The following is a 25157-nucleotide window of genomic DNA, read 5'->3' on the forward strand; positions in this document are numbered from 1 at the left end:
AATTATTTCAAAAGCTCAAAAATTTGATCATGTTACACCACTTTTGATCAACGCCCATTGGCTTCCCATAGATCACCGAATTTCCTATAAAATAATGTTACTGACACATAAGACCATAACTTCTGGCCAACCTGATTTCATCAACAGATTACTAATCCCCCACACCTCCCATCGTACATTACGTTCATCTAATCAAAACCTGCTATGCATTCCCTCTTTAAGACACATTAATACTATGCGCACTAATATCTTTTCTGTTATGGCCCCTACCATCTGGAACTCAATACCAAATTATATAAGAGAAATTTCATCACTTGATAAATTTAAAAGTAACTTGAAGGCCTTTCTTTTTAAAGATGCATTTGGAGTATAACAGTCCTTCTAAGGACTGGAAATTTGTTCCTTGCCATTTTTTAATCATTTTAACCTATTTTACAGAGTACCAGACTATTTATTTTTTGTTCCCCTCCCTTTTGTTTTGATCCTTCTCCCTCTCTTTTTCATTATACAAATGTATTTCTGCCCTTTTCCATTTTGTATCGGCATGTTAATGTTTGTCTGTGCGTTTGATCGTCTGTAATAATAATTGTAATTTGTTTTTAACTTATGCCCTCTTTATTCTGTTTTTATATTATGTAAAACCGCTTTGAATTTTAATAAGGCGGTATATCCAATTTTTAAATAAACCTGAAACCTGAAAATTGTTGGGGCCATCGAGGAGCTATTAGGATCATGGTGGCTGACTCGGTCTCGAGCTTGACTAAGGTCATGAGAATTAGAGTGATTGGCAGAAAAGCGTAGAGGAGAGGAATTTGTTCATCCAAGTCAGAAGAAAAGCATCTGCCTTGTGATGATGAGGCGAGTACTGTCTGGAGCAGAATTGAGGCAATTTGTGATTGTGGGGAAGACGCAAAGAGGTCTATTTGAGGAGTCTCCCATAATAAAAAGTTGTGACGTAATACTTTGGAGTTGAGAGTCCACGCATGTGGCTGAAGAAATCCGCTGAGTTTGTTGGCTAAAGTATTCAGGTTTCCTTACACATATATGGCTTTGAGAAATATGTTTTGAACAATCGCCCCATTCCATATGGATTCTGTCTCTTGACAGAAAGAAAGAGAGCCTGTTCCTCCTTGTTTGTTGATGTAGTACATTGCTACTTGATTTTCTGTTCAAACAAGGAGTACCTGATTGGAAAGACTCTCTTGAAAGGTTTTTAGAGCATTTCAAATTGCTTGGAGCTCTAACAGGTTGATGTGGAATGTTTTCTCTTGATCAGACCACTGACCTTGTGTCCTGAGACCATCTAAATGAGCCCCCCTAAGCATATGTGAACGTGTTCATGGTGAATACTTTCTGATGTGGAGGGACATAAAACAACAGACCTTTGGAAGATTTAACAAATCCATCCACCACAGAAAAGATTGACGAAGGGGTGATCTGTCGAGATAAGGGATTGAGAGCTTGAGACCATTCAGATGCTAGAGTCCACTGAACTGTTCTGAGATTAAATCTTGCAAAGGGGGGGGTAACATGAACCTTGGATGCCGTGTGACCTATGAGTCGCATCATCTGTCTCGCCGAGATGGTTTGTAGAATAGATACTTAAGTGCAAAGATGAAGCAAAGTGTCTTGTCTTTGTTGAGTCAGAAACGCCCTGAGATGAACGGTGTCTAGCAGGGCTCCTATGAATAGATGTAGTTCAGAGGGTTGAAACTGCGACTTTGGGAAGTTGACTTCAAACTCTAGAAGTTGAAGAAAAGTTATTGTTAACTGTGCTGCAGTGATTGATGTTGGAGTTGCGGCTTGTCAAAGCCAAGACAGGATATAATTCTGTAGAGTGAATCAATCTTTTTGTGGAGCTATAGTGATAGAAAAAGGTGTCTTCCCTCTTTGAGAAAACCATGTAAGTGCAGTAGCTCCTTAGGAGGTTTGTCAAAATCCAAGGCATCAAGAAGCTCCGTTCTGGGCCTCTAATTTGACATGGAGACCCTTTCCCAACTATATAATATATCTAGTAAATGAAAACACTTCAGGTTGAGATCTTCTTCTAGGAGGAGAATGTTCTGAAGGAATTCCATAAGATTGAGGAACATAAAGTAGGCTCCCATTCAGAATCCGTGTGGCCATGAAAAAGATTAGAATCATAAGCCCCAAGTGACTGATGAGGACAGCGAGAATAACTACCTCGATGTCTTTGGTTCCGATCCAAGGAGGAGGAGGAATGTTGAGATCTTCAGATCTTTTATATCTAGAAGCATAGGATTGACATGACTGAGGACAACGATGCTTCGATATAGACTAGAGTGTCGATGCTTCAATGAAGACCATCGAGATTTCGATGTAGCTCGTCAATGTCTCAATGGAGAGTGTCAATGTCTACTGGAAGAGCGCCGGCAGGAAGCAGAGTTGCAAGTCAGTGTAGACCTGGAATCAGAACCATGTGGCCTTGAAATGCTATGCCGAGGGAGTCTATGTAAGTGCCGGTGTCGAGTGCAATTTGAACATATCACCAAGCTCCCTGTGGAAAAACTCATAGAGCTGTTCCTTGAAGATTTGCACCGGTACCTTTGGGTGACAAGTGGTGGATCCTCAAAGAGGATTCACGCACTGAAGGAGACACAACCTGCATCGACGGAGAGCACCGGTGTCGACATTTGTCCTGCATCAAGGGATTCAATTCTGTAGAGGCCTGCGATGTCAATGCTGGTGCCGCCAGTATTAAAGGCTAGGAACGAACCCCCGAGTCCACTGTTGAGCCGAAGAGCTTCTCTTGTTGGATGCAGTAAGTCTTTAATGAGCGTTTCTGAAGTGTGGAATAATGTGTAAAGGTGTCTACCCAATGCTCAGGGCCCAAACACCAACTATATGTGGGTCAATGATAGAAATAGGGCACTGACATTGACAGCACTTCTTTAAACCGCTCGAAGGTTTCAACATGGATGGAAAAATCTCGGTGGCAAGGTTAAACTCAAAGTAGAAAAACCAGAGGGCCAAAGACCCAACTATAAAAAACCAGAAAAGAACAACAAATTTTTTTTACAGACTGAAGAAGCCAAAACAGCAATAAAGATACGAAAAAAAGTGGCAAAAGACAAGAAAAGAAGTCGTTGACAGGAAGGCAATGTTCACACTAGACAGAGTCCAGAAAAAAGTACATCTTCACTCAGCTGAGAATGAAGAACTGAGGTACCACAAGCCGGTGTTGGGTGGGAAGGCACTCGCACATGCGAAGTGTGGGCAGTTGTGAAGTTTCTAAATACTTAAAGTGGCAATACACTTTTACCACTGTCTGTACCAGGCTCTGTGGATGATGTCACTCACACATTTGAGAATATGCTGCCTGGTTATCCTACGATAAAATAGGTTATAACCTTATTTCTTTTGTTTTTTGTTTTATTTCTAAATGTTTTTTGTTTTATTTCTAAATATTACCAAAATGATGATGAATCAATGATGATATCAAAGAACATTGTAAATCCCAAATGAAAAACTTAACAGTCTGTACAGTAGTGGTTAAACCCGAGGCACCAAGAGCCTAAAATTTAACACCCAATATTGGCTTGCAGAGAACTGCAGCTGAGCCCTCTCAGTCCAGTGGAAAATCAAGAACAGAAGGTAGAAGGGGGCAGCAGAATCAAAAAATATGGGAGAAAAATAAAAGCTAGAAAAGAAATCCTCTTCCTCTCCAAAAAAGGCAAAAATAAAATATCAAAGTAAAAAAAAAATATATATATATTATTTTGGGTCCTCTCTCTCCCCCCCCCCAAAAAAAAAAAAAAAAAAAAAAGTTGTGGAAAAACTCTGAGCTGGGGCTTAGGTTTAATGTTCAAACTCTGCAGTTGGCACTTCATTTATATAAGCTATGGGGTGTTTGAAGATGTATTTGAATATTCAGAACCAGGTACTATCCAGATATTGGTGTTGAATATCCAAGCACAATGAGAGCAGCAATTATTTGGATAATGGTGATAATTCAGGACCATCACCTGTTGTCTTAAGCTAGTTGAATATCACTGGTAACTTGAAGCTCTGCCCCCAGATAGCCCCAGAACAATCTGCTAAGATTTTCAGCAGTATTATTTCAATGATATTGCTGAAAATCTGGGTGTGGCCTCAGTCAGTGGCACTTATCTGCTGATTATCAGGCAGTAATATTTTTCCTCAATTTATCAGTAACCAGATTGCGTGAAATGACTATTTCTCCAGTCACTTTCCATCATTCCTCTTGTTTCTTTACCACTGAGTATCCGTAGACATGGATCTTCTTCTCTTGGCTATTATGCATTATCCGTCCTCCCCCCAAACATTTGCAGTCATAGCCCTGCTTCTCGATCTCAGCAGCAACTTTGTCATATATATCAGCTGGACAGAAAAGAGAAAAAGATATCATCTTAATTCTATTTTCTATTTATATTTTTTAACCTTTATAAATATGGGTACCACACTACTTTATTCTGAATTAAAAATAAAATATTTTTATACCTTTATGTTCTGACCATTCACTTCTCTGGTTTTTGCTTTCCTCTGTCTTAAGTCTCTTTCCAGGAGTTTTCTCTCCTTCTCCTTTCTCCAATTTATTTTTCTATCTCTATGTTCAGATTTAACTCATTCTTATTATCTAGTCTTCACAGTTTCCTAATTTTTTTATGATCTACCAGCAGCTTTACATCTCTTTCCCTCACCCTGGCTCTCTAATTTTACTTTCCCTTAATCCCAGTCTTTCACTAACTCTGCCCTCTTTCTCTCCCACTTTTATACTGTGTTTGCCCCTATATTTGCCCTTCCATCATTATCTCCCTCCTTTCTGTTTCTCCCCCTCCCAATATTTGCTCATTTTTCTCCCCTCTCCCATCCAGCATCTACCCCCTTCTATGCAGTGTCTGCCTCTTCTTCCCCTTTCCATTCAGCATCTCCACACACTCTCCCCTTTCATCAGTATCTTTCTCCTCTGTCTCTTCTCCCTTCCATACAGTGTGTCCTCCTCTCCCCTTTCATTTCCCCCTTCCATCATCTCCCTACTGTCTCTCCCCTTTTCCATCTAGGCTTAATCTCCCTCCTCCTATACAGCTTATTCCCTCCCCCTTTTTCCCTCCTCTTTGTATCTCTCCCTTTCCATAAGTCTGTCCTTTCTCCTCATCTTCCATCCAGCATCTCCCCTTTCACTTCCCCCATTCCATCATCTCTCTCATTTCTATACCCCACATCTGCTCTTTTTCTCCCCTGTTCTATCTAGAATCTGTCTTCCAACTTCTATACAACATCTACCCCCTCTCTCCCCATTTCACCAGCTTTTACCCCTCTCCCAACTAATACACATACACAAGCGCCTGCCCCCTCTCCCCCAGCCCTACATCCACCAGCATTTACCCCCTAATATCCCCACCACTGCTGCATCTTTCCCGAGGCAGCAGCGGCAAACTGAAACAAACTGGTTGCGAGGCCTTCCCATACATATTTGTGGCTTCCAGCTTTACCCCGGAAAAAGTGACATTGGAGAGGGCGGGCTAGCAACCGCAGGTATGCTTGGGAAAGTCCTACAGCTGGTTTGTTTCAGTTTGCCGCTGTTGATTCTGGAAAGCAGCAGCAACGGCACAAGATAGAAGAGTGATACTGGAGGTTGATGGTCCCGACTTCTGCTGAACAGCTGCACAGCTTAGAGGGAACATTGTGTCACCTATATGTAGGTACAGGGGGATTTGGACTATTTTTAGAGGGCTCACATGTTCCACTATTGAAAGATTAGGCTTTTGCCTTTGCTAATCTTCTTTATCCCAGGACAAGCAGGCAGCATATTCCCACACATGGGTGACGTCACCGACGGAGCCCCGCAGCGGACAGCCTCGAAAGCAAACTTGCTTGAAGATCTCGATCTTTCGAGGACTGCACCGCACATGCACGCGTGCCTTCCCGCCCGAACTAGGGGGCGCATCTCCTGAGAGGATCCTCAGTTCATTTAATTCCGCGGAGACAAGAAGACACGTTTTTCTTCAGCTCTGCAGCACTTTTGCCTTCTCTTCACCGCGGCTGTTTCTTTTTTTTTCACAAAGTTCGGTCGCTGTGCTTTAATTTATTTCTCCTTTCTTAAAAATTAAAAAAAAAAAACCAAAACCAAAAACTTGAATTTTTGTTTCTCTTTTCTACTTGTCCGGCCGGTGAGCCTTGGGCCTAGGCCCAATTGCTCCTTCCGTTCGACACGGACTTTATTTTTTCTATGTCCCGGCCTCTCACCGGGTTTAAACGTTGTCAGTGTAATCGTGTGATTTCAGTCACCGATCCCCACTGTCGCTGTCTACAGTGTCTGGGTCCTTCCCATTCACCAGAAGATTGTCATCGTTGCTTCACTCTCACTCCACGGGCTTTTCGACGCAGGTGCGCCCAATTTTTTCAACTTTTCGGAGACATGGAGCAACCTTCAGATTTGACTTCGACCTCGGCGGCTGCCCCGGTATCGAAAGCTTCGACTCCGACATCATCGACTACGGTCTCGAAGGCTTCGACCCAAGTTCCGGCTGGAGCTTCGGTCTCGAAGGCCTCGACCTTGCCTGCTTCGGTTACCTCGAAGACGGTGTCCTCGGTGAAATCTGCCATGGGGGGTAAGTCTCCGGGTTCTCTTTCAGGTACCATACCCAAGAAGCCACCAGAGTCCTCTGCACGTCCATCTTCCAAGCGTACCTCCAAGACAAGGGAATACTCACCTTCGAGGTCGCCCTCTTCGGAGCTGCACCTACGAGATCAGAACCTTCTGTCTCGGTGCCGATGCTGGAGGACATGCTAAAATCTATACTGACCACGCAGATTTCCTCTTTAGTGGCTCAATTGGTCCCGTCCTCGACCTTGCCTCGGGTGGATCAGCCTGTCACCCAACCGGAGCATCCAGTATCTCGAGGCCGATCCCGGACACCGAAGAGAATACCTTCATCTGATTCTTCTCCGGACTCACCTCCTTCGAAGCACTGGTCGAAGCCTTCGAGACATAGTGCTTCTAAGCTTCGGAGGGAGTCTTCGGCTTTGGATACCGAGACTTCTCTGCCCCATTCTTCGAAGTCGAAGCACAGATCTCGACACCATCGAGCATCGACTCGAAGTCCTTCTCGACCGAAGACTCCTCCATCGAAACGTCGAGACACTTCGCCTCAGACCTCGACTCATTCAGTACCACGTACACCTGGTACTTCTCCATCCAGGAGCCTTAAGAGAAAACATTCTCTTACTCCACCTCACAGTGCAGCTTCTTCAGTGACTCTATGCCTTGACTCGGAACCACAGTCACCATATTCTAGAGAGGCTTCTCCTTCATACTCAGCACTCCCTAGATCTCGCAGTGTGTCTCCTGAGGAACCATCTGATTCCAAATCCATTTCATTTGCCAAATTTATTTTTGATATGGGACAAGCTCTCAAACTAGATCTTCATTCTGATTCTAAATATACTCCTGAATATTTAGCAGATATGGAGCTTCCTCATCCACCTAAAGAGTCATTACGTTTACCCATGACTCCTGTTCTCAAACAAACCTTTGTTCGTAACATGGAGACTCCTTATTCCATCACTGCCATTCCTTCTAAATTGGAATCTCGTTATCAAACAGTTCCATGTAAGAGTTATGAAAAATCTCAACTTTCTCATCAATCCCTGGTAGTGGAATCATCTTTGAAGAAAGCACATCCTTCTAAAATCTATGCTTCAGTTCCTCCAGGCAGAGAAGGTCATACCATGGATAAGATTGGTCGCCGTTTATACCAGAACTCTTTGATGGCAAATAGAGTTCTTAATTATAGCTACATTTTTACTTCTTACTTCAACCATTTTCTGAAGATATTACCATCTTTTTATCCGGATATTTCCACAACTCGTCTTTCAGAATTCAAACTCATCCTCAAGACTCTCTCTCAATTGCGACTCTTCATGTTACAAGCCTCATATGATGCTTTTGAACTCTCCTCTCGAGTATCTGCCTTTGCAGTAGCCATGCGTCGTTTAGCATGGTTACGTATTGTTGACATGGATCCCAATCTTCAAGATCGATTGGCGAATCTACCTTGTCAGGGTAACGAATTGTTCGATGACTCTATTGAAGCAGCTACCAAGCGTCTCTCAGAACATGAATGCTCTTTTGCTTCCCTCATTCGACCAAAACCCAAACCTGCACCAACTAGAGGTTTTAAACAGACTCCACGTCGTTATCCTCAGAAAACGACTCCTGCTTTTTCCAGGCCTCCTCCTCGTCGTCCTCCTCAACAACAGCGCCAGCAAAAGTCTCAGACTCCTGCTGCCACCAAACCAGCTCAGTCATTTTGACAGTCTCAGCCTGAGCATTCCAATTTCTCTATTTCCAAATTCTCCCCTCCCCATAGGGGGTCGTCTATCCACATTTTATCACCAGTGGGAGCTCATTACATCAGATCTCTGGGTGCTTTCCATCCTCCGAGAGGGATACTCTCTTCGGTTGCTGCAGGTGCCTCCAGATCGCCATCCATGAGAGTGTCCTTCCGATCAGTCGCATCTTCCCCTTCTTCTTCAAGAAGCTCAGGCTCTGCTTCGCCTGCGAGCGTGGAGAAAGTTCCTCTTCCACAAAGGAACTTGGGATTCTACTCCCGTTATTTTCTAGTTCCCAAAAAGACGGGGGATTTGCGACCGATCCTGGATCTCAGAGCTCTCAACAAATATCTAGTCAAAGAGAAATTTCGAATGCTCACTCTACCAACTTTATATTCCTTAATGGATCAAGGGGATTGGATGTGTTCCCTCGATCTCAAAGAGGCGTATACTCATATCCCTATTCATCCAGCATTTCGCAAGTACCTCAGATTCCAAGTAGGAAGCCTTCATCTGCAGTACCGAGTTCTCCCCTTCGGATTGGCTTCCTCTCCCAGAGTTTTCACAAAATGTCTCGTGGTGGTGGCTGCAGCTCTTCGCAACCAGGGTCTCCAAGTATTTCCATACCTCGACGACTGGCTCATCAAAGCTCCCTCTTTTTCAGGGGTTATTGCAGCGACCCAACAGACTATTCTTTTTCTACAAAGTTTGGGATTTCACATCAACTTTCCCAAATCTCAGTTGACTCCTTCTCAGTCTCTCCAGTTCATAGGAGCAACTCTGGACACTATCAATCTGAGAGCCTACCTTCCACAACCACGTCAGGCCGCCCTTCTTCAGATTTCTCAACAAGTCTTCCAACTTTCAACTGTTCCAGCACGAAAGATGATGGTCCTGCTCGGTCACATGGCTTCTACAGTTCATGTGATTACTTTTGCCAGACTTCACCTTCGTATTCCTCAATGGACACTGGCATCCCAATGGCAGCAATCCGTGGATCCACCAACTCGACTGATTTCCATAACTCCTTCTTTGCGGAAGTCTCTCCGTTAGTGGATGCTCTCTTTGAATCTTTCAAGAGGCTTGCTGTTCCACCCTCTTCCTCATCAGAAAGTACTCACAACCGACTTGTCAACGTACGCATGGGGAGCTCATGTGGACGGTCTTCGCACTCAGGGTCTCTGGACTCAAGCAGACCGTCGGTGTCATATCAATCTGTTGGAACTCAGAGCGATATTCTATGCTCTCAAAGCTTTTCAACATCTCCTTCACAACATGGTGATTCTTGTACGTACCGACAACCAGGTAGCCATGTATTATGTCAACAAACAGGGAGGGACGGGATCTCATTCCCTATGTCAAGAAGCTCTGAAATTGTGGCATTGGGCAATTCTTCACAACCTCTACCTCAGGGCTGTTTACATTCAGGGTCAACACAATTGTTTGGCGGACAAATTGAGTCGTCTTCTACAACCTCAATAATGGACGCTCAATTCTCCTACTCTTCACCAAATCTTTGCTCGTTGGGGAACTCCGCAGATAGATCTGTTTGCATCACCTCTCAACTTCAAGCTGCCTCAATTTTGCTCCCGCATTTACACCCCTCAACGTCTCAAAGCGGATGCGTTTCTACTGGATTGGAGGAATCAGTTCCTTTATGCCTTTCCTCCGTTTCCTCTGATTCTCAAGACTCTAGTCAAACTGAAGTCAGAACATGCCACCATGATTCTGATAGCTCCTTCGTGGCCCAGGCAACCTTGGTTCTCCCTACTACTTCAACTCAGCACCAGGGAGCCTCTACTTCTGCCAATCTTTCCTTCTCTACTCACGCAGAGTCAAGGATCTTTACTTCATCCCAATCTGCAGTCTCTACACTTAACAGCTTGGTACCTTTCTGCATAACAGACTTTCCTCAATTTTCTCAGTCTGTTCAAGATATATTACTTGCTTCCAGAAAGCCATCAACTAGACAATGTTATGGCCAGAAGTGGACTAGATTTTCTACTTGGTGCTCTACACGTCACTTGCAACCTATCTCCTCCTCCTTAGCATCAGTTCTAGACTACTTGCTTCATTTGTCACAATCTGGACTTCAAACTACATCTATTCGAGTCCATCTTAGTGCTATAGCTGCTTTTCATCAGCCTCTGGATGGAAAACCTCTTTCTGCACATCCTATGGTTTCTCGCTTTATGAAAGGACTTCTCAATCTCCATCCACCACTTAAACCACCTCCAGTGGTTTGGGATCTCAATGTTGTTTTAGCTCACCTTATGAAACCTCCTTTTGAACCGCTTGACAAAGCTCACCTCAAGTATCTCACTTGGAAAGCTGTGTTCCTGATCGCCCTCACATCTGCTCGACGAGTCAGTGAGTTACAAGCTTTGGTTGCAGATCCACCCTTCACCATGACAAAGTGGTCCTACGTACTCATCCTAAATTCTTACCTAAAATTGTTTCAGAATTTCACATCAATCAGTCTATTGTTCTACCTGTGTTTTTTCCAAAGCCTCATTCTCATCCGGGAGAGGCGGCTCTTCATACCTTGGACTGTAAACGTGCTTTGGCTTTCTACCTCCAACGCACTCAACTTCACAGAACATCTCCTCAACTTTTCATCTCATTTGATCCGAACAGGTTGGGACGTCCTATATCAAAACGCACAATCTCCAACTGGATGGTTGCTTGCATTTCTTTCTGCTATGCTCAGGCTGGTCTTCCTCTACAAGGTCGAGTGACAGGCCACAAAGTTAGAGCTATGGCGGCATCTGTAGCTTTCCTCCGATCAACTCCTATTGAGGAAATCTGCAAGGCTGCCACTTGGTCCTCGGTTCATACTTTCACCTCTCATTATTGTCTGGATACCTTATCCAGGAGGGATGGCCATTTTGGCCAATCTGTTTTGCAAAATCTTTTTTCGTAAATTGCCAACTTCCCTCCATCCCTTTTTACTTAGCTTGGAGGTCACCCATGTGTGGAAATATGCTGCCTGCTTGTCCTGGGATAAAGCACAGTTACTTACCGTAACAGTTGTTATCCAGGGACAGCAGGCAGATATTCCCACAACCCTCCCACCTCCCCTGGTTGGCTTCTTGGCTAGGTATCTGAACTGAGGATCCTCTCAGGAGATGCGCCCCCTAGTTCGGGCGGGAAGGCACGCGCGCATGCGCGGTGCAGTCCTCGAAAGATCGAGATCTTCAAGCAAGTTTGCTTTCGAGGCTGTCCGCTGCGGGGCTCCGTCGGTGACGTCACCCATGTGTGGGAATATCTGCCTGCTGTCCCTGGATAACAACTGTTACGGTAGGTAACTGTGCTTTCTTGTAAATCTACACTCTATTCCTGGAAAAGTGGGTTATGCATCCCATGTCATGAAGTAGAAAATGACACGGGTCCCTGCAAGAACTCAATTTCCCTGCCCCGTCCCAGTGAGTTTTGTTGCTGTCCCTGTCCCATTCTTATAAGCTCTGCCATAACCAAACAAGCCTCAGACACTTATGATTTTAAAGTATTTGAGGCTTGTGCAGATGAGGAGAGCTTGCTGGAATGGGGCAGAAACAGGAAAATAACTCGACGGGATGGGAAAATGAGTTCCCGCGGGGATGAGGAAAATTTGTCCCTGTGTCATTCTCTAGTAGGAAGCCTAAAGAGGACTGTGAGGATTTACAAAGAGACTTGAACAAACTAGAAGAGTGGGTGACGAGATGGCAGATGAAGTTTAATGTAGAGAAATGTAAAGTCTTGCATGTAGGAAACAGAAACCTGAAGTACAGCTATACGATGGGAGGGCTGGTAATGGGTGAAAGCAGTGGTTCCCAACCCTGTCCTGGAGGACTACCAGGCCAATTGGGTTTTCAGGCTAGCCCTAATGAATTTGCATGGAGCAGATTTGCATGCCTGTCACGTCCATTATATGCAAATCTCTCTCATGCATATTCATTAGGGCTAGCCTGAAAACCCGATCGGCCTGTTGGTCCTCCAGGACAGGGTTGGGAACCACTGGGTGAAAGTACCCTAGAAAAGGACTTGGGGGCAATAGTGGACAAGACAATGAAGCCGTCGGCACAGTGCGCAGCGGCCTCTAAGAAGGCAAATAAAATGCTAGGTATTATCAAGAAAGGTATTACAACCAGAACAAAAGAGGGGTCACGTGATGCACTCAGCCTGATCAGACGCGTCTGTGCTCCTCTCCTGAACTCGGGGCTAGTGTCTTCGCTATTTCCCGCTGATACTTTGCCGTGACCATCTGCATCGACTTCCACTGGCTGGGGCAAGTTGCGGGTCACTGACCGATATCTTTTTTGCTGAGGTTTTAAGGCATGCCAGCCAGAGTCCCAAAGTCTGATAAATTTTGGAGAGGCCCTGCTACACCAGCTAAGATGGCGGCGCAAACCCCTCCAGAGCGCGTGCAACTCAACCCGACCATTATGCTGCAAGCCGACACGATAGAGGAGCTCAAGAAACACCTTACCACGTTTCTGGATGACAAGCTCACCAGACTGCAATCCACAGTCGATGGCCTCAAAGATACGGTTGAGCGGCAGTCTACCCGATTACAACACGTGGAGGATCGGGTGTCGGCACAGGAAGACCGCATGGTGGCTTTGGAGGCGGGTGCCCAGGCCCTGGAGGACAAATGTCGTCGGCTGGAGGAAAAAGCTGAAGATCTCGAGAACTGGAGCTGACGAAATAACATCTGGCTTATCAGTCTGCCGGAATCACTCACGGGGCCTGACCTGCACACCCTGGTCACCACTTGGCTACCTCAGGAGCTGGGGATGGATACCAGGGGCTCGCCTCTGCTGGTTGAGCGGGTGCACCAGATTGGGGTGCGCCGGGATGGAGATCGGAAACCGCGGCCCGTTATTTTGAACTTTGCTGATAAGATCCAGCTTCTGCTTCACTACAAATTGAAGGGCAGCATCTCTTATGAAGGCCAGCGGATTTTCCTGTTTCAAGATTACTCTCCTAGGGTTTCGGAGCTGCGCCGCGCAATGGCCCCGTATTGCACTCAGCTTCATCAGAAACAGATGCGTTTCAATTTACAATATCCGGCAAAATTGAGAGTCCACCATGATAATAAGGAATTCTATTTCACTACACCGGCGGAGATTCGTACTTTCCTGGAGGGCCTGCCTGGCTGATTATCCTGCCTACGCGGTTCCTGAGATCCCCGACATTGACTGTTGGACCTGTTTTGGGGACTGGACTTTGCTCCTCGATCCGCAATGTTTGTCTCCAGCGGTGGGCCCGGATCTACAGACTACTTGTGTTTTCTTCGCTTCCTTTTTTCTTTTATATTTCTATTTCTATTTCTCTTTTTCCACCTTCTTGCCTCAGTGGTCTCCTGGAATCCCGATGGGACCTTTCACCTCTCTTTGGGGGGCAGAGCCAGTGCTCTTCTGTCTTTGAGCCGACGGGGTGCGGCTTCGGGCCCCTTCTTCTTTTTCTATTTCTACATTTTTCTTCTTTCTTTTCTCTTCTCATTTCGTGTTCTTGTACCTTCTTTTTTCTATAATGGGTCGGGCTGACCACTGCCTCTGTCACTTTTTTCCTTTTCTGATCCATCTATGTACGTCTCCGTCCACTCCATGGTTCTTCAGTTTCCGGAGTAGACGCTCGTGAGGCACCTTGTCAAAGGCTTTTTGGAAATCAAGGTATATGATGTCTATGGGGGTCTCCTCTGTCCATCCGTTTGTTAATTCCTTCGAAGAAGTGCAATAAGTTTGTTAGGCACAATCTCCCCCTGCAGAAACCATGTTGGCTTGTTATCAAAAGTTCGTTTCTTTCCAAATGTTCATCGATATGTTCTTTAATCAGTGCTTCCGCCATTTTCCCCGGAACCGAGGTCAAACTCACTGGTCTGTAGTTTCCCGGGTCACCTCTTGATCCCTTTTTAAAGATGGGCGTGACATTGGCTATCTTCCAATCCTCCGGGATCATGCCTGTTTTCAAGGATAGGTTGCAAATTTGCTGCAGTAGTTCCGTTATCTCCTCCTTTAATTCCTTCAAAACCCTGGGATGGATTCCGTATCATGTTCCGATGGAACTCTTAGAAAGGCTGGTCAAGAAACCATAAGTTCAGCTTACCAGTACTTTTCGAGGCAGACAATCGGCGAATCAACAACTCCCAGGGCAGGTTCCAGGAATAGAGTGTGGATTTACAAGAAAGAAGATTAGCAAAGGTAAGAACCTAATCTTTCATTTTTGTATAATCCCACTCTATTCCTAGATAAGTGGGATGTAACAGAACAATCCTTACAGTCAGGGTGGGACTGATGAGCATGCTGCCAAAACAGAACCAAAAGCATCATCCTGCTTGGCCACCACATCAATCCTGTAAAACTTCGTAAAAGTATGCAAGGAGGACCAAGTAGCAGCTCTGCAAATCTCCTCAAGAGAACTTGCTGATGACTGCCCACAAGGAGAAAATGCCTCTAGTAGAATGACCCCTTACAGAATGAGGGGCCTCTTTCCTTTAGCAATACAGGCAGATGAAAAAGCCATATGGATCCATCTTAAAATGGTGACTTTTGAAGCTGACTTGCCCTTACGGGTGGAAACCACCGGCACGAACAGGTAGTCAGATAACCAAAACTTGTTCGTGACTTCCAACTACTGCAACAAAAGTTTGTGCACATCCAGCGACTTCAGCACTCGGTCATGATTACTCAATCCTGAGAGAGTAAAGGTAGGTAGCCAGACCTTCCAATTGATGTGGAAACTAGAGACCACCTTTGGGAGAAAGGAAGGAATAGTGCGCAGAATCACAATGGATTAAAGAAAAGGATCTCTGCAGGATAAAGCCTGAAGTTCGGAAAAACTGTCTTGTGAGATCCATTAATGACGCCTGGTCCAAAGGTATAGGGTGGATAAGCAAGCGACTAGAAAACAAGATTGAGAATCCAAGTCAGACAGAGTAGCAGCAGCGGGGGACAAATTTGCAATGCACTCCTAAAAAACCTGAGAATGTCCGGATGAACGGCCAAAGAGCCTCTCCGAGGCTTAGGACCAAAAACAAGAAAGACTGGCAATCTGAACCCTCAGAGTTCAGAGAGCTGATAGCCAGACCTTTTTCCAACCCCTTTTGAAGGAACGCAAGAATCTGGATGCAACAAGATTAATAACATCTCCAAGCCTTTGCATAAGCTGCCACAGAATTTGAATAAGTCTACCTGTTCATCAGATCCATGCCTGCCAGGAGTATTCTCTACAATGAAAGAGGCTATTGTACCCTCTATCTTGACTTTAGTATCACGTTCTTTATAGGAAAGTAATGTCCCTGATACCTTGAAGAAAGCAATAGTGTAGCCGTTGCTAAAAAATCGTTCAGATGGTAGTAAGTTAGAACATTTCTGTCCTCTCTCTTCTTTGAGTTATCTGGCTAAAATTTTGGAAAATATTGTGCTCAAGTTACAGAACTTTCTAGAGAAAAATTCCATCTTAGATGACTGCCAGTTTGGGTTTAGATCTAAATAGTCTACTGAGTTATTTCTAGTACTGTATCTATTCTTGATTTCATGTGCAAAGGTCTAGATCGTGGTGAATGGTTTTTCATGATTTTTGGGGATATATCTTCAGCTTTTGATACTGTCAACCATCAAATTTTAATGGCCCATTAATGTTCTTTGGGTATTGGTGGTAAAATGTTGAATTGGTTTAATTCTTTCTTGTCAACTCGGGCTTTTTGCGTAGAAGTAGGCCAGAGTAGGTCAGATTGGGCTACCCTTGGAGGTGAAGTACCCCAAGGGTCAGTTTTATCAGCTGTCCTATTTAACATCTATTTACAAACGCTATGTCAAATATTGAAATCCCTGGAAGTAACCTTCCATTTCTATACCAGGGAGAGATTCGATATCTGATGCCCAACTGCAGATTGAAAATTGTTTTCATGCGATTAAAGATTGGTTGACGGAGGGTAAGCTGAAATTGAACATTGAAAAGACCAAAATTATGTGCATTGGTCATGAAAAGCATCTGCATTTATTTCCATCAGAGACTGTGCTACAATGAAAAATAAAAATTAGCAATTCTGGGATTTTAGAGGTAGGTGAACCTATCTCTAACCCTAGAACCCTCCCAAAAAATCGACTTTAAGGCCCCTGATTTGGTTTGTCAGGGAGAACCTCTACCTCAACAAGCCTGGAATCCGTACTTGTTCTATTGATCACTCTCTCCTCAAAAATGGATTTCCTGTCCTATTAACCCTCTTTCTTCCTCCCCTCTTAAAGTCAATCAATTTGTACCTTTGCTTAATCTTTGTAAACCGCATAGAACTTCATGGTATTGCGGTATATAAGCTGTTATTATTATTATTACTACTACTTGTGTCTTCTGACTGCCTTTCGAGACCAACACATCGGCTGGAGACCTCCACCCCCACTGGCTCAAGCACACACAAATGGGGGGAGAAAAGCAGTCGGCCCCGATCCTGGAAAAAGCTGCCATGCAGGAGCCATGCAGCCTGCATTCAAGTCCACTGTGGACAAACCTGAAGCAAATCTTGCTCCCAAGGGAATGGTCCCTGAGCCCCCGACTTTTAGAACAGGCTGTCCAAATAGGTGCACTACAAAACAATAATAATAACTTTATTTTTACTGCAATACCACAAATAGCTCAGAGTGGTTTGCAGAAGAAGAGACTGTATACAGAGAGCGATATTACAAAAAAACTTTCAAAATTACATTAGCATGGTAAGCAGTGTTCTCCCCAGAAACTTTTTCCAGCCGGGTGGCATGAAAAAGTAGCTGGGCGGGATGGGGAAATTTGGTGATGGGGAAAATTAAATGTGCGTTATTTTTATTAGTTAATTATTATTAATTATTTTCCAGTGCACAATATGACTTCCTTTTTTTAAGGTCTGACACTTAGGCAGTGTTCCAGTAGCATTTAAGCCACTCTTGATAAAAAGTAATGCAGTTCCTCTTATTCTGAATAACTACTAACCAGTATCAAACCTTCCATTTCTTTCAAAACTACCGTACTTGAGAGAGTGGTATTCAACCAACTTCAAACTCATAATGAATCAGTTAATGCTTTGCATTCCCGGCAATATGTTTTTTGTTTAACACATAGCACAGAGACTGTAGTTCCTGCCAGGTGTTATCCAGGAACAGCAGGCAGATATTCTCACTGATGGGTGACCTCCAAGATAACCAGAATGGAATGGTGGGAATGTTGGCCTTATGGAAAATAAATTTTGTAAAACAGATTGGCCGAAGTGCCCATCCCATCTGAAGAAAGATTCCAAACAATAGAGAGAAGTGAAGGTATGAACTGAGTACCAGGTGGCAGCTTTACAGAGCGGTAATTATAGAAGTGGTAAGACGAAGTAAAAGAGGAGGAGATTTTAGACGCTATTTGGCTCAACATGAACAGCGTTGGATTAATCGTCTGGGTACATTAGATCCAGACGGTCTTAATAAAAATTTAGAATGGCAACACTTCTACTAATCCTGAGAGGGACTTGTAAGATAGTATGGATCTAATACTGAGATGAAAGCCTCCCCACTACGAGATGATTATAGGGCGGTGTTACATCAGCACATTGCAGAGTACGCTGACGAGAGAATATAAAATGAATGCTGGCGCCATTTTGCTGATGTTCGAAAATCAATGGCAGTCGGGAGTAGGAAAGTAAGCAACATTTTGTGTAGCTGAAAAATGATTTGGTATAATACTAATGAGCTTATTTCGTTATAGATGTTTTGATGCTTTGATACTGGCCCTGAAGCAGTGGATAAAGGATAAAATCCACGAAACGCTGGCCGCGTCGGCATATTACAACAAACAATGAGAAAATACTGAACAAACACTGACTGAGATAAATAACTAACTGTCAATTGTTTTTCAAACCAAGGGAGCAATGTATCTCTGGGGACTTTTAACGATTTAAGATATGGTTTAAGTTATAAAAATAAAAAAAATAAAAAAGTAACAATAATTAAAGTATTGAAAATAAATATAAACCAGGTTTTTTGGCCAATGACTGGAGCATGGAGCAGAAAAAACTATGCTGACAGTTCAGTCTATGATAAGACTGTGTGTAGGCTCCAATTCTGAGGCCTTTTCCTGATTAGAGAAGAGTTACTCTATGGAATAGAACACTGCAGATGCATCTCCCATATTAAGTGGAAATTGTACACTACCTTATATTGATTATTTGGACCACTCAGGGTGATAATATTTTAGATTATAAAATAAACTCACCAGGAAGTTTGAAGAAAACCCCCCCACAAACAACACTCACTTAGGCAGAAAAATCAAATCAAATCGAAAAATCGATTCAAAAGGCTGAATCAAATCGATTTTTTTTCCTGAATCGGGCAGCACTACCAAAAAGCACATAGACAGCTGTACTGGCAGGGCTACAGCCTATGGGGAGCTTATGTGCCATCCTATAGTGTAGGCATTATTTTTAGTCGTTCTACACCAGTTGCCCCTTCGACCTTGCTTACCGTGGTACTCTGCCCATTTATAACCCCGCACGATTTCTTTGCTGTCTTCGGAGCCGACAGGGTGGGTTACGAGAACCCGGATCAGTATATACTTGAATACACCGTCCGGATCTATATCTGCATCGGGGATGCAAGCCAGGCCCTCGGCCGCCATATTTCCTCAGTGAGCAGCCGGTCAAGTGACGTCCATTCTATCCTGGGAAAAAGAGTCGCTGCACTTTTTGACCAATCACAACTAGCGATAGGTTGCACCAATCAAATTACCGAATGGAAAAAAAAAACGTTTACTGGGGAACCAGCCAATCAAATACCTTTCTTAAAGGGACGTTTGCGCTTCAAAAATATTTAGCCGACAGTTGAGCAAAGCAGCAGCGAAAATAAACGGTGACGAATGGTAACGGTGTGAATTTTAAAGGTTAATAAATAAAAAGAAAATAATGAAATAGATTTTTAAAATTAGCTTTCTGGTTGTCAAAACAAAGACACAGTCCTTTGGATAGGGAGGCCATAGTAGGTAGCATCCCAAATGTATACTGATGGTCTGTACAAACGAAATCTCCACCCCAGTTCTCGGAACAAGCCTAAGCAATCTTGTTTTCAGGACAATATATATGCATGGAACAAATCTGTATGCACTATCATTTTCAATGAGAGTATCCTTAAAAATCTGACAGCTAGTGTTTACCAGATGACCGGATCTACCTGGACATGTCCTGCCGATTTGGTTTCACTTTCTTTTGGAAGGTCTGCAAATTGCATCGATCACGATTCTGCGCTTACGTAAGTTCACGATAGTTTTCTCAAATTTAAAGGAGGTTGAAAACATTGTCAGCTGTCTAACGCTTCAGGATTGTTGTATTTTAGCTAGCGTTTGTTCCTTCAGTGCTTAACCGGCTTAGAGGGGTGCATCCGCTCTTTTTTTTTTTTTCGGCGGCCCCAGTCTTTATCGTGTCTTTCACAGTGCTATCGGTTAGTCTCTAGGGTCATCATATCCCTTTCGTCTTCATTTTTACCTTCTGTTTCCAATTTTTCATTTCGTCTCTATTTTAACAACATGTCCGTTTTTCTCATAGGCCATGATTGTCTGTCAACTCCGCCAGCATTTATTCTGCACCCCCTTTGTTTTCTCTTTTCTTAAAACTTTTTGGCTTTCAGGTTCCGTTCACTTCGACACAAGACGGAGTTCCACACAAAGTTCGTATGCCTGTCTTTCACTGAATATTTTAATAAAGGTTTTATATATGTTTATATCGTTATTGTTTTTCTTTATACTTGATTTTCACTTGTTTTTAAGTAATAAGGTTACTTGCATTGTCCTAAGCACATAGATTCAAGACAGTTTTAACATTTTATGCCATATCTTTAAGCGTCTTATGTGCTCTTATGGCCATTATGTATATTTTTTTGCACAAATGTGTACCCATGGATTTAATACGTGATTTGTTGGGTTTTTTAAAAATTATCATTTTTTAAAAATCATATTCTATCACCTATAATTTTCCCTGCAGGTTTATCTGAGGCATTAGCTACCACACATTTGTGTCAATCAAATTAGGTCAGTCAAGCTCATGGCATTGCTCTTCTCTCCGACATTTGGGACAACCACTAATAAGAGGGGCACTTTCTACTGAAATCACTACACTGCATCACACTTGCCTAGGACACAGTTTCTTTACAATATGGATCCTCCACAACACCATCACATAGCACCCTATTTTCACTCTTGATTTTCTTATATTTTATTTTCACTTCTATCCCACTTTTTTCCGTTAGTTATCTCTATTTTTATTCCTTCACTTTTCATTTCCATTCTATTTTAGTTTCAATTTCACTTTGTCTTTCAAGGATCCCTGAGGAAGGCTGATTATGTGCCAAAACATGGACCATGTAGGGCCCAAGTCTCACTTTTGTGAGCAAGTACTGTCTGTGACAGAATCTGTACTTATTGATCCAGAGATTGCTTTTATTATAATTTTAAATTGTTTCGAATAAATCGTCATTTTTCCTGGACATCCAGAGACTTGTGGTCCTCTTTGTGTTTTCGGATTTTGATTTTGCCTGTGGAACACTGGTCCTTCTCCTGTGCTTGTGTTTGCTTTCCTCATCTTCTCTTCATTCTCCATTTCGTCCAGTGTCCACCTTCTTTCTCTATGCCTTCTATTTTTCTCTTTCTGTCTCCACTCCCTTCCCCATTCTCCAACATCTCTTCCTTCTCCTTTCTTTTCCTCCTTTCCACTCCAACTCACCCCATGGTCTGACATCTGCTTTCCTTCCTCCATGCCCTGGGATCTCTCTCCTCTCTTCTCCTTCCATCTCTTCATCTCCCTACATGAACTGGCATCTCTTTTCCTTCCCTCCCTGATTGTCTGGCTTCTGTCTCCATGCCCTGGCATCTTTCTCCCCAACTTCTCTTCCACCTTCCCCTCCCCCTCCCCCATGCTCCGGTATCTCCTCTCTTTTTCAAATTCAAATTTATATATGACCCACTATACCTTGACAGCCAGAGCGGTTTACAGCAAGAGGATCTGCCAGATGCAGATCAATTACATATCGGATTACATTAGTTGCATGGCTGAAATTCTTAAACAGATTTATCAAAACAAATATATTCCAAATTATATTATTTGTATGGCTGAGATTTCTTAAATAAATTTATTATACAGATAAGATTTCACAGATTTCCTATACATTTGATATGATAGTGAATTCACAAATAGACCACTTAAGGTGTTGTTCCACGTACTGGCCTGGTAAGATAAAATTTTATCCAGAAACCTTTTTACAATACACCCTTTTAGCATAAGGAAAGAGAACAAAGAGATTTTCCGCCTGGGTCAAAAGTTAGTAGAGAGTATAAACTCACAGCCCAGGGGCCACATGCAGCCCACCAGGTACTATTTTGAGGCCCTTGGTATTATAAAGAATGTTTTTTTATGGAAAACCTGTACCTTAAGTGTTTGGTGGTCGTGTCCAGCGGCTGTGTTCTGGAACATTGCTCGCCTCACTGCTGTAACCTCATGCAAGCGCTTTCCTATGTCTTTTCGCGATTGTTTTCTCCACTCCACCTCACAATCACGTATAGATGCAGGAAAGTGCTTGCTTGAGGTTACAGCAGTGAGGTGGGCAATGTTCCAGAATGTAAGGTAATCATTGGAGGCAGTGCAGTTTGTGTGTGTGTCCGGTGCTGGAGGGGGTGAGAGCTGAAGGCGGTTGCGGACGCGACCACCGGATACTTAAGGCACAAGTTTTCCATAAAGAATCATTCTTTATAATACCGAGGGACTCAAAATAGTTGGTCCAAAATATTCTCTCTTGCAGTTGATAGTTTGATAGTTTTTCACTTTCTGTATGTTGCTGGATAAAGCACAGTTACTTACCGTAACAGGTGTTATTCAGGGACAGCAGGCAGATATTCTCACAACCCACTCACCTCCCCTGGTTGGCTTCTTAGCTGGCTTATCTGAACTTAGGGACTGCGCACCTACGTTCTGCGGGAAGGCACTCGCGCATGTGCAGTCTGGGCTCTCGTGAACTTTCTAAAGACTTAAAGTGGCGATGCACTTTTAAGTGTCTGTAACGAGGCTCCGCCGGTGACACCACCCATGTGTGAGAATATCTGCCTGCTGTCCCTGGATAACACCTATTAACAGTAAGTAACTGTGCTTAATCGTCGAGTGATTCTCTAACTTCGTTGTGCCACAGTTGCAGCCAAAATTTGCCGACAGGTCTGAGCTGTCATTGCTTTACTTTCTGATCAGTGCCTGAGTGCTGATTGGCTGAGGCACTGACAGGAAAGTAAGGTTTGATAGCTCAGACCCGCCCCACTCAAATTAAAAAAAAATTAAAAACTCTAATTGAAGATGCCCACTCTTTCCTGCTGCATTGCACAATCACCCAACACTGCTAACTCTCCCCCTGCAGTGGAAGAGATGCCCACTCCCTCCTGCCATCAAGCACGCCTCCTAGGACACCCCCCAACAGTGGGAGAGATGCCCACATCCCCACACAACTCCCCTGACACCCCCTCCCCTCCCCCTTTCCTTATAAATGATGGCTGGCTAGAAGGATGCCTACTCCCTCCAGCCAGCAGGCCCGCTTCTTTAAAATGGCTGGTCTTCCCCTCCCCGGTGCATCATGAGATGCACCGGGGAGGGGCCTAAGGCTCTGATTGACCCAGGTTGTTTAAGGCCCCCTATTGAGCCTTCATCTCACACCTTCAGCTAATTCCCCTTCTCATTTAATTACAGTGATCTTCCATTGATTCCCCCCTAGTCCATCCTTACTTCAGAGTTACCTAGTTCTATATTTATTTAGATGAGACTGGTGCTTATGTAGGGATAATCATCAGTGAGCCAGGTTACTGCTGTCAGTAGAACAGAGGGACTTCCTAGCTGGTAACATCAAAGGGAGAGCTCTTTTCTCGAGAGCCTGGATCACTGTGCTCCTCACGAACACAGTCCTCTGAAAATCGATCAGGTCTACCACACCTCTATCACTATTTGCGTTTGTCTTCTGCGGTCCTGATCCTGGTACGTCAGCTGTGAACACAGCAGAAAAAAAAAATGTTAAGCAATTCAGCCTTATCTTTATCAGCTTCTACATATTTCTCCGCTTCACTTTCGAGTCTCACAGTGCCAGTTTCGCACTTCTTTCTATCACTAATATACCTAAAAAATGTCTTCTCCTCCAGGTTTACTGTGTTGGCTATTTTTTTCTTCCATTTATATCTTTGCTTATGTCTTCAAATACCTACCTGGATTTTAGGAGGCATCTGAAAACATATTTGTTCACCAAATACTTGTTCATTTTCTTTTGTAAATCGCATAGAACTTCACAGTCCAGTGATATATAAGTAAATTGTAATGTAATATACACCACCAGCTTCCCTTAATTTTTCCTGATATTTTTACCTGTCTTCCTTTTTGCGATCTTTTGTAGTTTATGAAAGTTAACCTCTTTTTTTTTTTTCTTACTTTTATTTACTTTCCTTACAAAATGCTTACAATAGCTCCTTTTAGTTTTGCCCACTGCTTTCCTACTTCTTCCAGATGTTCCCATCTAGACAGTTCCTTGATGTAATCCCCCATCTGAACAAAGTTAGTTTTTTTAAAAGTCTAGAACCTTTAAGTTTCAAGTTTATTCAAATTTGATATATTGCACATCAGACTGGGGGGGGGGGGGATCAAAATTGCTTGCAGTATCTCCCAGAGGCCTTTAACTCTCTGGGTAGGCTCTGAATCCTCAGTTAGGCTAACTTCCAGCTTAAGCCCAGAACAACACAATGTTATGCTGAGATAAGGCAACTACTAAACTTCAGTTTGTTAATAATAATACTATTTATTAGTTAATATTATGCCATCAGCATACACATCTCTGTACAAGATCATTTACATGTTTACAGTGTCCCTCCTGCAAAAAACTTACAATCTAAATTCAAGTACAGTGATTTGCTCATGGTCGGACAATGAGAAGCAAACAAACTGCTTAGGTTACTCTATATCACCCAAATGCTAAGCTACCAGGGACAGCTAGAGACAGTTCAGGAGGTTTTGTCCTACTGCATTCTGAGATCTTAGGAACCATGATTTGTGAGTCCTTGCATGCAGAACAATTGTTAAGAAAACATAAACCAACATCAGCATATCTCTAGTAGCCTGAAGCCATACGACAACCATAAAAGGAGAGTTCTTAAATTATTTATTGCAGTGTTCCTTAAGTCGGTCCTAGAGTACAACCCCCCTCCCCCCAACCTGTCTGATTTTCAGGATATCCAAAACAAATAGGTAAACAATAGATTAGCAAATATTGCCTTCACTGTATGCAGACCCATCTCATATACATTCATTACAGATTTCCTGAAAACCAGACTGGTTTCAGAAACACTACTCTATTGAATTGAATCAAAGTGAGAATATGCAGAGAGGTAAAAAGTTGCATGTGGCTTTTTTTTTTGGTCAATTATTAACATCTATCTCTTTCATATAAAGGAAAAGCTGGTAGCTGGATCAGCTGGCTGTCCTGGGAGAAACTGGCAGGTACTGCTTTGGAAATAATTTAAAACTGTGTTGCCTTTTCGCCACCAGTCTCTTCTCAGGCACTGTACATTTGCTGGATGGACAAGACAATATTTTGAAACAGATGTGCTATGGGGTTTCTCTGATGTGGGTATAAGGGAAAGACTCGTAGCACATTAGGTTTATTTTATCTCCGTAAGTTTAAAAAAAAAATCTCATTCATCTTTTTCCCCTCAACAAGCTATAAATGTTTCACAAGTCTAAAAAGTTAAATCTAGAAAAAGCATCTTCACAACAACCAGTAACGAAAGCCATGTCTAGATATCACAGCATGACTAGTGATTTGCAGTTTTCACCTTGTCTATAACAGCTG

At 43.2% G+C, this 25157-nt stretch overlaps 2 protein-coding genes across 3 annotated transcripts in view; both read right to left on the reverse strand.

Annotated features, from left to right (window-relative positions):
- PHPT1 (phosphohistidine phosphatase 1) overlaps positions 1-19005 on the reverse strand; it is a 37199-nt gene extending 18194 nt beyond the window's left edge. The window contains exons 1-2 of one of the 2 annotated variants that reach the window (XM_033960272.1): positions 18771-19005; positions 4215-4362 (exon numbers count right to left, since the gene is read on the reverse strand). In XM_033960272.1, coding sequence (XP_033816163.1) covers positions 4217-4362; positions 18771-18924 — 300 coding nt within the window. In that variant the 5' untranslated portion in view covers positions 18925-19005 and the 3' untranslated portion in view covers positions 4215-4216. The remainder of the gene's footprint in view (positions 1-4214; positions 4363-18770) is intronic. The other variant, XM_033960271.1, reaches the window with a different exon arrangement.
- Positions 19006-23099: 4094 nt separating this feature from the next.
- The window catches only part of AJM1 (apical junction component 1 homolog), a 125306-nt gene continuing 123248 nt past the window's right edge, over positions 23100-25157 (reverse strand). Inside the window, exon 3 of the mRNA XM_033960270.1 lies at positions 23100-23308. Coding sequence (XP_033816161.1) covers positions 23115-23308 — 194 coding nt within the window. The 3' untranslated portion in view covers positions 23100-23114. The remainder of the gene's footprint in view (positions 23309-25157) is intronic.

The sequence above is a fragment of the Geotrypetes seraphini genome, chromosome 10 (genome assembly GCF_902459505.1).
Source record: "Geotrypetes seraphini chromosome 10, aGeoSer1.1, whole genome shotgun sequence".
NCBI classification, from domain to species: Eukaryota; Metazoa; Chordata; class Amphibia; order Gymnophiona; family Dermophiidae; genus Geotrypetes; species Geotrypetes seraphini.